This window comes from Bacillus rossius (assembly GCF_032445375.1).
Source record: "Bacillus rossius redtenbacheri isolate Brsri chromosome 9 unlocalized genomic scaffold, Brsri_v3 Brsri_v3_scf9_1, whole genome shotgun sequence".
NCBI classification, from domain to species: Eukaryota; Metazoa; Arthropoda; class Insecta; order Phasmatodea; family Bacillidae; genus Bacillus; species Bacillus rossius.
The window spans coordinates 20,128,026-20,141,792 of NW_026962012.1; the positions used below are offsets into that span (position 1 = coordinate 20,128,026).

The following is a 13,767-nucleotide window of genomic DNA, read 5'->3' on the forward strand; positions in this document are numbered from 1 at the left end:
AATTTTCGCGATGTTGTGCTTTACCACATCAAAGAACTTCTGACTCAATGTCCAGTCGTTATCTTGGTAATAGTCTGCTTACAGCCGAGCTGTTAGCAATTTAAGCTACGGTGAACAGTGCTTTTCTGAGGACCATTGAGTGAGCAACTAGATGGATGAGTCGTTGTGACATTGCTTGGACAGTTATTAGTAGCAGCGATTTTTTTTACCTCTTAATTTATGAATATATATATTCAAAATACTGATCTTTTAAATGACATGTAAAGCAAGTTAAATTGTACAACTCATTTAATATTGTAAATAGATAGGTAAACTGAATATTTCCATCTTTTATTTCAGACTGTTAAATAAAATAATAAATGTTTTTTACATCCACAGCGCACGCTGTTCACCATGTATTTGAAAAAGATAAACATGAACGAACTATTTAACTGATAGAATTAGTTTATGAACATTTTATAATGTGCCTGAGCATTTAAAATCTAAATGTATTCTAAATTTTATTCTTCAGGTCAGATCAGTGCAAATAACTATTTCCCCCCAAAAAGAACATATATTCAAGCCGGCGCATACAAAATACAACTGCAATATGTATTAGAGCTGAAAGAGTTGAGGAAATTAGCTAAAAAGCTAAAATAGAATTAAATAGAGCTGGGGGAAAAGTGTGAATTAAGAATTCGTGTGAAGCTATTTCATTTTTATCTGGGAACCACAAGTTCTTAATTATTTTTTTATACATAGGAAAAAAAACTCTACAAAATAGCTACTTTTATTTTTAAGAAGTAGAGAAATTTTCGTTATAGCTGTAGGTTTTCACTGTGATTTTTAAGGTCTTGTGTGTTTCGGCATAGTAGTGGGAAAACCTCGACAGAAAAAAAATAATATAAAGATACGCGAGGACTGATAGCCACAGCATTATTATCGTTCCACTATTCGTCTTGCTATTTTTAATACATGAAATAATTTAACAATTATAAATATAACTGAGGCTATTTAGATGTATATCTCAGTAAGTTTTTTAAAGGAAACCTGCTACGGAAAATTTTAACATAATAGGGCTAGTTTACATCTTACATTATTACGATGCGGAAATTAAGATTTACTTTAAATGCACTTAAATGAATCATTCTTGTCTCCAGTGATAATTACGATGTGAACAAACATTTTATGAATAATTTTAGTTTTCATACAGAATATTCTCCATTGTCATTCTCAACATAAGAACAAAATATAGCATGTTATCCTAAGCATTTAATTAATAATAAAGTCTTTAAGTAAAATCAGAACTAATAATCATTTTAAAAAAGTTTTTCCCTAAAACGTTTAATAAGATGATAGGATTATACAATATCGAGGTTTTGTAGCGATACATTTCATTAACATATGACCATTTTGCATCATTAAGAGGCCGTGTCACAAATTTGCGCTCCTATCTATATCAATGTTATTTTAAAAGGCAGTTTTTCTCAAAGTCTATAAGAGGTAGGGGCCAGAAATTTTGCCTACTGAAAGTATACAATACATTTAACATAACCGCTTTTTTCAAATTTAGTTATCATATCATATATTATTTCTGTGATGAAAAAAATATAATCAATATTTTGATTTGTCCAGATACAGTGGAATTTTGCTTATATTTATAATTATTTAGCAAAAACTGAAAAAGCCATTGAAATGTATTGTACATTACCTTCCGATCAGTGTCTTCATGATCATGATGGGTTTAAAAACCTGGTTGTAATCAAGTCTTTAACTATTTCATGACAACATTTATACTTAATAATTTGGAGATAGGCCTTTTCTATCCTAAGCCCCTGAGCTTTCACTATCTGGTCTGGCGACCGACCTGACACTCTTCAACCACCACAAGGGTCTCCGATTGCACATCCGATAAAAAAAAAGCTGTTCGTTCATTTGTTTTTGTGTCACAGACTTCACACATTTATGCCAAGGGAATATTCCGCTGATGTGACGCCATACGAATGTATTATTCGCGACCATACAACTTTTTTGTTTGTCATCGGGAAGAAATGTTCATTTTGAATTGAGCATTTTTAAATGTCAGCGTAGAATATGCTTATCTGCCCATTTTGTTTCTTTCCATAATAATGAGTAAAGTTAACATTGTCATAGACATTTTATTATATTCGTTTGCCGTCCAAGTAAAACTGTCACACTATATCGCATGTAATTATATATTTTACTAATTTGTTAGTTGTCATTTTATTTAAGTTACAAATAACAGTAATCAAAAACTATTACTTAATAGTCCAGAAAAGAGATTGAGTTATTATTCATTTAATAGGGGTTTAAAATATGGTACTACATACATATTATATATATTATACATATTATATATATTATACATATATTATCTTGTTGTCTTCTTTGTAACTTTACTGGAAGAATGGCATTTGGTATGTATGTTAACTCACAATGAAAATACTTCAGAAGTACTCAACAGTGAACAACCTAGGCCCTATACTAATTTCATTATGTTCATGGAAATATAATTAAAATTACAAATAATGAACTGTATGTGTTTCACGTAGAGATATAGTACGAACTGTATGTGGTACAGACCAACATTTGCTAAGGCTCTGAAAATACTTAATTTCAGTTAAAGTGTGGAGAATATTAAAAGTTAGAAATAATGATATATATAAAACAATGCAAAGTTATCAGCATAAAAATAGAAGTTATTTTTACGTAGCGCCTATTGGAATGAATATTTTGTGTTGAATTATGTGGCATGATTAATATTCTCTTATGGTATGTGTGTTTTGTTAAAATCTTATAAAACATAACTTACTGTTGAAGGATTTTCATTTTTTTTTGTTATGATCTTATTTAAACAAGTTTTAATTATATTACACATGTCTATTTTAAAATCATTTTAATGTATACTTATAGAATTGTAATAGGCTTTATAAGGACTCTCAAAATGCATGTGAGTATCTATAATTATCTACATCACCATTATGGCCGTTTCACAAGATCAAATATTTATTGAATTCAATCAGTTGCATTCATTGAACATGATTTTCAATTTGTACATTGAATTCAATACAAATTGAAGATGTTATTCAACTAAGCTTATTAACTTATAAGTATTTTGTTTGTCCAGTACATAAAAGTAAAAGATTCTTTATTATTTAAATAATGAGCATCTATAAGCAATAACGTTTTCTAAATATTTACATAAACATAATGAAATCTAATTTTTCAATACTTTATATCTACGATCACATCAACGGCAGTATTATGTAATCAATGAGGTAATGAAATATCTTTAAAAGATATTTTCTCCTCTGTAAAGTAAATTTGTGATACAGCCCTCTTAATGTTAGTCTAGTGAGTTATTTCGTCTTCTAATATGCTACAACAATATATAAAACTAAGTTTTGTTAGTGTTTTAGTCTTTTGTAATGTTAAAGTGTAATGTAATCAATTTATTTTTTTTTGTAAATTCTTATTCATAAAGATACATATCATAATAAGATAAATAGTAATATTTGTAAATTTAGATTCTTTGAAACAACATCGATAAGAGGTTCTCCTACCTCTGTTAAACTGTATGATGGTGCATTGTAAAAAAATTAGGTAGTCTGACTTAAGTGAGATTGTATTTAGATTGTGTGTAATGCATATGCAATATCTAAGCATAAGAATTTATGTTATTATCCTTTTAAAACGTTACACTATGAATTTCGTATACTTTTTAATGTCAACTACCATTATTTTTCACGGAATATTACATCCAGATAAAGAATAATTACCACATGTTTGAAGATTAATTGTATTCCGATACATTTAAAGTATTAAAATTTTTAGATACGACTCATACTACAGTTGTAAATGTGAGATTTCTTGATTCTGAATCCCTGCATCCGCAATTTCCTAGTGAGCCGCCGGTCAGATTGTCATCCTCTCAGATTGTCGAGGAACCAGATACATTTTTCGTCGAGTAATCTGGCGGTATAGTAGCTTTATCACGCGCTGCGGTTACAGTTACTTCGGTTGAATAAGCCACTAAATCTCACTGTTAAAAGAGAGAACTTCTAGACCAGAATATTGGAAATAAAAATTTACTGACACGGCCTCTTAACACGTCTTTGTCTGAAAACAATATTTCCGAATCAAATGCCAAATCATAACTGTGTAATAAGCATGTTTTCTTAACAATAGTCATGTATTTAACATTTAGTTAAAATATGTATTTGTACTAATTTCTTATTTTATTATTGTTAAGCACATTTTATTCTTATTTTTATTTTACAGTTCGGCTGTTTGTGAAGATTTTAATGAGCATTTACCAAACCTCATTGTTGAAAACAGCCTAATTGAGAGTTCTTCATGGATAAATTTACAAGGAAACAGGATATTCAGACCCTCATATGTAATACCATATTTATTAAACCTACAAGAAAAGCACACAAGACAGTGCACTGCAGGAACCATTCAGTTCAAAAAAGAAATTCGTCATGGTCTTTAGTTATATTTATTTCCTATTACTTTTAACTGATAATAATGTATTCTTTATGGGACTTACTCAAGTTAAACATGGATATTGATTATTTACTACGTAGCTTCACAAAATTAGTGGGTAACGTTTATTGAGTTGCTACGATTTTGAAATGAACTCAAAACTAGAGAGTAAAGTAAGGAAGACTGCAGTACTTGTGCAATTAATTAATCACAGTTGTGGCCTTATTTGTATCACTGTGCATTGTGTTCACGAATTTTCCAGTATTTCTTATACTGACCCCACTTCCAGCCTCCTGATCCCGAAGTAACTACAGCGACACAGGTAGAAGATTTATCTTGACTCTGAAGTGCAGACCAATTCAGGCCTCTTACAATTCCTAGAAAACAACTTAAAACTATTACCACAATTATTCTATTTTTAAGGAAGCTGTAGCTGGATTTATTGTAATATGAGACTAAATCAAATTCTGTGATTGAATTTAGGTTTTGTAATCAGTGAGATGTATGATGTTTGAAAAATTGAAATATTTATCACGGTAAATCTTTATATTTACTTACCTAAATTTGTGTAACATTACAACACTGACGAGAATTTATATGTTTGGAATGCCAATTTTTTACTTAGCATAAAGCTAAGTGTAATTAATACATCATATTTGATATAAATAGTAGACAAATCAATTGTGATACTTCAAATAATCACAAACCAAAATCGCACCATGGAGAAATATATATATATATTTTTTTTACATCTACATTGTAACTCTACAAGTTTACCTGGGAAACTAAATATTGCTTGAGTTTCATCGAATACCTATAACAAAATCATTATACATATTTGGTGTGGTCGTACATAGACCTTTCAGGGGTTTCCCCCCTTTTCTTTGTTGACCCGGCGCTCTTAGCCATAAGGCCCTGCCGCCCCGGGCCCCCACGGGCGTGGATATGGATGCGACATATACGCAATCGGAAAAGCCGCTAGAGCTCCGGCTATGCACAGAGGCTGAGGCATGTCCACCACCTCGGCCCCCTGCTCGCTCAGCTCACCTCAGCCCCTAGAGCAGCACTGCTGGCGCCTACATCACACTGGGACCCCTCAGTCACCCAGTGGAGGCCGTCCCGGTGTTGTCGTACAGTAGTGTCTCGCTTATCCGACATAAACGGGTCAGCAGAAAGTCGGATAGTTAAAATGTCGGATTAATAGGGAATTGCTAATAAAAACATTATAAAAGTAAAAATTTGCTAATGTTTTAAACATTTCAAACCTAATAAACATTTTGACAACCAAAAAATAACAAAAATATCTGGCTGAATAATAAGTTGCGGTACCTAGAGTCGGGATCAACAAAAATTATTATGTCATAAATTGTCGTTTATGTTTCCGATAGAATAGTTTTTATTTTTGAGATGTCGGATAATACGAAATGTTGGATAAGAAAAGGTCGGATGAACGTGACACTTCGGTATTTATTTGTGCATAATTCAGTCATATTCATTTAAGAAAATGAAGTAGGTAATGAAAATAAATCATAACATTGCGTGGTTAAGTTTATATCAATCATTTATTGAAATTAAATAAAACCTGCATGTGTAGTTCCGATGCGAGTGGTAAAGTCTCTGTTTTCAATAAGTAGAATTCGTGATTTTCCGGAGGTTCAAAGTACAGGAGGTGCTTTTGGGCGTTATTTATTCAATGCCTAAATTATTTCGATAAATACTAAATTGTATACATGGAATTATGTTAATATAAAGCAGTGTTTACGTTTACAGTAGTCAAATGTCAAGTTTCCTTTCGAATGACTGTGAAAAACGGGGAGGTTCATCGCAGCAATGAAGGAAATATTTTTTTGTCCAATATAAGTTATAAGCCGAGGCTCCAGATTGTAAGGATCTCAATGCAATCGCGGGCTACATATATCTTGGGTGAAAAATATTGGGTTAAGTAAAGTATTGCATTAAATGTTCCGGAACCACGAGATGAAAATAAACTGTAGACAAAATGCCAAAATGTCGTTTATTTATTATTAATTCTGCTTGCGTTTTGTAACATATTGTCCCAGCCTAATCAAAACGCGAGTCAATATAAATTTTTTATTGGTAAAAAAGTATTAGCCTGGATTAGTATATATTTCACTGAAGAATTTCTGTTTGTCACACAACATATTCTTTTCAATCCAGTGTTAGTTTAATACGGTACAATTTCAAATTTATATAAATATAGTAACATTTGAAACAAACAAACGGTACGTATTTTGCTTAATGTATCAAATATTTATTGTACTTAAAACCGATTGGATGATGATATCAGGAAACTAAAAAAAGTTACGTTAACTTATTAAAATCTCGTTTGCCAAAATCGAAACCATTGAAATAAATATATATGTCCTTTATGGAAATAACTTTAAACTGAGAATAACAAAAAAATAATTCTGTTTTATTTCTTGTATCACTATATTAGGATTTTGCCCTTAGTTCTGTGTTTTTTTAAATTTGATTATAATTTTGTACGTAATATTCTATTTAACTTTTCCTTAATCGTACCAGACTGCCTTTCCCACCAGCCGGCCAAATGGTTCACGGACTGCTATTCAATATATCCATGGTTAAACCAGCAAGCAAATAGCACACGTCACAAATTGGGGCCCATTCGGAAGCAGAAGGCACTGCCTAGCTGCCCTCGGATAGCTAGCAGAGCGAGCGACAGCGGAACCGCCTGTCTTCGGTAGCCCATAGCCCTTGGTGCGAGCGTCACGTGTCAGATAACGCTTGGCAACACCGCGTTGTAATTATCGTGTCCCCCCGCTTCTGCCCGGATGACAGCGGCGCCCGGGAAGAATATATGTCTGTGATAACGAGTGTTCAACTGATCGCGACTACTAGCGCTCTCCAGCGGGACAGAATCACAACCGTGACCTTGAACCGAGCCCTTAACTAAAAATGGCTCTTGATTTAGGAAGTAAGAGGGTATGCTTCGGCTTCAGGGCCGAAAGTTTCCGAAGATTTCCGAAGGGGTGGCCGAGAAATACGGACTTAGATATCTCCACGTTTGTTCAGGCACTCGCTCGCAGCGCGACCTACTGAGGAGTGGCCGAACCGAGAAGTCGACTCGTACATATCGCATGAGACTACTTCAAAAGCTTGGGGCTTATGGAGGAGACTGGTGAAGCACTCTGGTGGCTCGGAAGAGAAACACAGGGAAGTGTTGGCTCCGTGTGTCGCTAGGGGTCAGTGACGTTTAGTGGGTGCTCAAACACCTAGGGGAAATAACTCACAAAACTGGCACTAGAGGTCAGAGGCTGTACATTCGAATGCTCGTGTCCAGACCTTGAGACAGGTCGTCCCTGCCTGGGATTAATGACCGGTCAAAGCTCGGGGCAGTGTTCCCAGGAAAAGTGGAGAGTGAGGAAATTTGCAGCTGCAGTGGGAAATGTGCTCTGCTGAGCCTGGGGACATGCCGGGACGTTGGGGAAACTGAGTCCGGGGTATGACTGAAATTGCTCGCGTAGGGTGTGGTCTTAGAAATGGGGTGCTCTGATAGCTTGCAGGGCATAGCAGTTCTTGTCACAGCTGCAAGGGAATTACTGGCGACGGGCATGCACCAAAGTGAGGATAAGATGAACCTGAATGCTGGCTTGTGAGATGCTTGGAGAAAATCAGATACATCGCTGAGAACAAATTGGGGAACTAGCCTGACAAAGATTGAGAATGAGCAGTGAGTAGAAAAAGTTTATATTTAGCTACAAAATTACTGTTAAAATAATAATTTAAAAATTTTAATTTACAATTGTGCCGAAAAATGCTAATTGGCGGCAGTGTTCATACATGCGGTTAATTAGCAAACCTACTTTTTCCTAAACTTTCGCTAACTCTTCACCCTGCTCATTAAACCTCTGTTTGACCATTGATATCTGGGTTTCGATTTCCTCCAACCTCTCATTCAGAGTTTTGAACCTGTATCTAGCATTTAAACTGTGTATGTATACAATTCCTTTGCGCTCCCAACTGTGTACTCAGTGTTCTCATATCTTTGCCCTGTGATTCCAAATTCATTATTATCAGTTAGATAATTCATTCAAATCCATGGGGTTATAACTACACTTCCAGCAACCTGAACAAATGGTGTAATTACCTGTGCAGTTGCCAGTGTGTCTACCACTCCTTAGGTGTAACACCTAGTAGTTCACCGTGGGGGTTGCTTATTTTCCTTTCTTTGGATCAAGTCCATTGCCAAATTCCACTAAATTTACATGATTTCCTTTTGAATGAAAATGAATTCTACACGTCTCTCCAGCCAGCTAACCTTTGAACGCCACCTCATATCCTCGCTTCTAGTCACCGCCAATAAACAATCAACAATATCAGAATTACTTAAATCTAAAATAGTTACCTAAATTATATATAGTCCTGCACTGGTTGTGCTAACAATTGTTTAACCATAAACTTTGTTAGTTAAATTATTTATGTTTTTTTTTTTAAACTTGATTATGACATGTTTTGTTTCGTCAAAGGAAAATGTTAAATTTGTATTCCAGGTACAATTAATAATCTATTTGTAATCGATAAATTTTGACAGCCGAGGCCCAGTAACTTTGATCTGTGTAATTTTATAATTCTTGAAACTGTCAAAAGAAAATAACGAAAACTATAATTAACAATAACAAGGGTAAGCTTTGAGCAAACCTCTTCGTTTTTTTTTAAATTTCTTCAAATACGATCCATTTCCTACTTCCTCTTGTGATAAGTAAGTTCCCTTTTTTAATTTTTTTTATCCTTGTGTACCACTGAGTATACTGTTGTGTAGTGTCATTCGCCCACTCAAAGCAGCTTCCAGAGCTTTTCTAACAAGATTAAAATAAAGCTCTCTTTAACTACACAAGAGCAGTAACAGATGGTAGCAGAGCATGGTTTGCTTATAAGCACACCCTAGTGTTATAGTAGACCCCAAAAAATTAATATTTTTAAATTGTTATTAATATTTTATGTTTAATCTCTATAGAGTAAATATTATGTAAACTGTAAACTGGCAGATAGTATTTTCACCTCATGTTACTAAAATTTACTCCCTAAAATTTTTCCACTTATCATAAAAAAAATTCGGCTGCATTGCCCTTCGATTTGGCCGATACTACTCCATCCAGTTGGCATTAAAAATTTTCACACAATCAACCTCCGGCCCATGGAGATATTGACATTTTAAGACCAGAAGACCAAATTTAGTTCAGCATCTCGCTGCCTCCATGTTGTCCGTTGACCTCAGCATAGGCCAGCCACTCACAGCCTGCACACAACATGTCTTATCATGCACGTCCTTTTACTTCGCCACACTCAGTGCCGAGCCGGTAGACAACCTGAGCGGTCTATACCTACTATCACGCGCGTGTTAACATGCACTCCTCTCTCCCCTTCCGGTTTTCCAGGCTATCACCTCTGCAGACATTATAATTTTGTGTTCCGCACGAGTGAAACAGATTATAAGTAGACCCCAGCTTCTGGCCGGCTGGCTGTGTGTAGCTAGACTGGCGCTGTGTTGCAGGTGATAGTGGTGTATCGCAGCGCCGCAGCACGGGGGGACCCCAGCTTCTGGCCGGCCGGCTGTGTGGAGCTAGACAGGCGCTGTGTTGCAGGTGATAGTGGTGTACCGCAGCGCTGCGGCACGGGGAGACCCCAGCTTCTGGCCGGCCGGCAGCTGGCCTACGCCCTGGCCAGACACCACATCTGTGCCCGCCATGCTGGCCTTCCTGGAGGACAAGATGGCTGCCCGACCCGCCAACTGTGGCCTGGTGACGCAGTGTGTGCTCACACCCGACGTCAGGTCAGCCTGTCTCTGCTACCTCGCGCATCCGGCATTCATTCTTTATTGACGTAATAACGTCTTATAAATCGATGAATGCCGGCTGCACGCACGAAAAAGCATGACTCATTGTCACGTTCCGCCTGAGCCGAACATGCAAGAACCGGGGTGTCGTTTATCATAATTTTCGGCACAAGTATTGAATTTTAAGTTTAATTTTTAATTTTTTAAAGAAGGAAACCCAAAAAAAATAAAGTTGCATTTTTTATTTAATTTTGTTTGCATTGCTGTACACTCCGACGTAATCTTGTGCAACCCAGTGCACCAGCGCTTGTTCGCAGGCTCAATTAGATACTTTTTGCTGACATTTGGTGATCGCAGCATCTCGGCCGCAGTTTGCATCACGTTTTCTCCCTGTAACTGTATGACTTTTCGTGCTAGCGAACGCTACTCCAAGCCCACCGCTAGCAACTTTCATTTCTCGGAAGAAAGCATAGGTAAGCTGTTTGCCAGCACGTCGAGGAGCTTATTACAGTCCTCGGCGAAGCCTCGGGACGGTCCACACGACGCCTTTCCCAGGCGACTTAGCAAGTTCTGACCCCCCTTCCCTCATCTCCCACCTGTGCCTTCCTGGGAATTCCAACCCAGAGCATCGACCTCCAGTGAACTCGCGCAGGGTACATGGTCTCTCCAAAGACATTCGCCCTTGTCAAACAGAGCCCTCAGCAAAGCCTAGCGGCGGTAAAAATCCTTAACCTTGCTCTGTCCGCTGGTTGCGATGGCGCCCAGAGCACTCTAGCGGACGTTTCTGTGACCCTCCAGACAGGTTCTCATCTTGGCCGCCAGAGCGCACTACTCATCCCTCCCATAAGAGACAGCTTGTCACAATCGACCTTGGCAGGAGTCGCAGTGCAATTGCGATTTTAGTTCGCCTGCGACTCTCGTGAAAGCGCGGCGAGCGTTTTGCAGTCTGCTTCGCCCCTTCGGGCATCTCCGGACACCTTTGGACAATAACCACCCCCACCCCCCCTTATTTGGATGGGGGCAGTTACCTGCTTTAATTAGGCGCCCCGACGCCATTTTCGAAGATTCGGAGGGCAGCATCTGGTCAGTACGGATCACGCTCGCAATTCGCGAGAGCCCATCTCACTTGTACTTCCAAGACTCGACAATACATCATATAGTCTCCAACGTCGAGGTATAGATGCCTTATTTTTCTAATTTGTATTTGTTTGGCTGCTCGTAATAGTTTTTTTTAATCTAAATTATTTCTTCGTTTCTCGTCATGGCTTCCGCGAACTTTCGCACCAGGAGTTGCCTACTCTACTCCTAGAGCCAGCTAACGTGACTTAACCCCGCTACTTTGGGTAAGTGGTCGTCATACCTCCCCCCTCTTTTTGGCCTTTCCCTGGACGTAGATTTTCCCAGCCTTAGCCGCCTGTTAACCAGTCTAAGCAATTTGGGACTTTGTTTACAGGTGGGTGCAAGAATAATGTGCAAGAATAATGTGCAAGATTAGCCTGCAAGAATGAGAATGGAACTTCTCTGCCAAAATTAGCAGTCCGTGATTGGCTACCATGCAGTCACAAGTTTTCTTCCCTCTCCAGTCGACATACAAGTTTCTACATAAAACGAATTCTTCTAGACTTTAATCTACAGAAACCGCCAGTTTTCAGGACACAGGATTGAGTTAAATTCATTTCAAAAGAAAATTAAAAACAAAATGTAATTTTCTTTTGAGCCTGCGAGCTCACTTAAAACCAGGGTCAAGTTTAAGATATATGGTTGTTTTACTTTTATATGTATTTTGTCGCCCCGGGGCTCCCTTCTGTTTGTAATTAGTATCTATATTTTAATGCATGTGTACTTAAAAGTTAAAGATAAAAGAAAAGAAAAAACTAAGTAAATTATTTTAGTAAAAGGGCAGTTATATAAATCAAACCACCAGTCTTGTTATTTCATTATTATTCATCCTCGATCCACATAGCCTCCTAGAGTTGCTAGTAGGTTATAAGTAAATTCCTTTGTACGACGTCTGGGCACCTCTGTGATTACGGTTGTTGTTGTTTTGTTTTCTGGGCAGATGCTTCCAAGGCCTTAATTTTTACGTATTAATTTATTGTGTGATTACCTGCAGCCCAGCGTACGTTACAAAATGGTAGCAGTTAGCATGGTTTTCTCTTTGCTACAACTGGTAGCATTTAGCGTTATTTACTTTCTGTCTGCTTTGGTTTGATTTATGAGCATGCTTTATTTTTTTTGTTTGACTTAAGACTTTTGTTATACAGTATTATTGTAAGTCCTAAAACTGGCACGAACCCTTCTTTATTTTTAATTTCTTTGTAAGTTAAAATTCATTTTGCTCTTTGAGCAAGCAGAGTTCGCTTTCCGCCGAGGTTAGCGAGCGCCGCACGCAGCGCCCACACGCGTTCGTACCCTATCTCCTTCCTTCCCCCCCCGGTCCACATCCCTCGGCGCGCGGAAGCATCAGCTGACTGGTTCGGCGTCCCAGTGACCTTGTACCGTCACCAGCCAGTACTAAGGACGCGCGCAGGCGACGGGAAGATAAACCGCAAATTTATTTCTTTAAATCCAAAGGAGGCACACTGCCCAACCACCTTTGCGAGAAAACTTCTATAATATCAAACAGGTTAAGGCAGGCTTTTTAAATAATTGATCGTGATTATAATTAAAAACAAATTATTTAAATTAAATTTGCAAAAACTGTAAATAACATTTGAAAATTAAAAAGTATACAATTTTTCATCAATGTTTTCTTATGACATTATCACGTACGATTATCGCCCGTAAACCGACGTTACAGACAACCCCCCTTTTTTTATCTTTAACATAGTTTAAACTAAATTAATTTTTATATTTTATAACACATTTATTTAGGTATAGTTATTAGAACTGATACTTGAAGTTACCAAGATCAAACATCTGTCTTCAGAAGCATGATTATAATCACTATTTACAAACAGTTATATGTTAATATAGATAATGATCAATAATTTCTTTGTAATTGTTAAACAAGAATATAACCAAGAGTAAATACTACAAAATGTTCCTTAGCAACAAAATGTTTAAAATATGACTTATCAGGGAATTACTTTCACCATCATTTAATGCCTGTTTTAATTATCGGACTAATGGATTTTTTTTTTATTTTGTTGCCATGGCCTTATACTATGATAATCCACAAACACAGTAATATTATGCTCTCGTTTGTGAGCATTACATACATTGTTGTTCAAAGATAATAATTGGAAGATGGAGTCATGAGTGATTCATGATAGGTATATGTTTTGTACAGCATATCATACAAAACCAACGTGCATACATCTATGATGTTACTACTGAAAGGGTGCCTGGCAACAACATAAACCATAGACTTAGCATAACACAACTAATTCGAGGAAATAATGTATTTATTTTTTAACACAATTAATTATGTAAATGTATACTGTTGGAAACAAACTACTAAC

The 13,767-nt window shown here is 36.7% G+C and overlaps 1 protein-coding gene across 2 annotated transcripts in view; it reads left to right on the forward strand.

Annotated features, from left to right (window-relative positions):
* Positions 1–13,767, forward strand: part of LOC134542714 (PI-PLC X domain-containing protein 2) — a 110,988-nt gene that overhangs the window by 76,813 nt on the left and 20,408 nt on the right. Inside the window, exons 6-7 of one of the 2 annotated variants that reach the window (XM_063387188.1) lie at positions 10,113–10,300; positions 11,757–12,220. In XM_063387188.1, the coding sequence (XP_063243258.1) occupies positions 10,113–10,300; positions 11,757–11,772 (204 nt within the window). In that variant the 3' untranslated portion in view covers positions 11,773–12,220. Of the gene's footprint in view, positions 1–10,112; positions 10,301–11,756; positions 12,221–13,767 lie in introns of those variants that run through there. The other variant, XM_063387187.1, reaches the window with a different exon arrangement.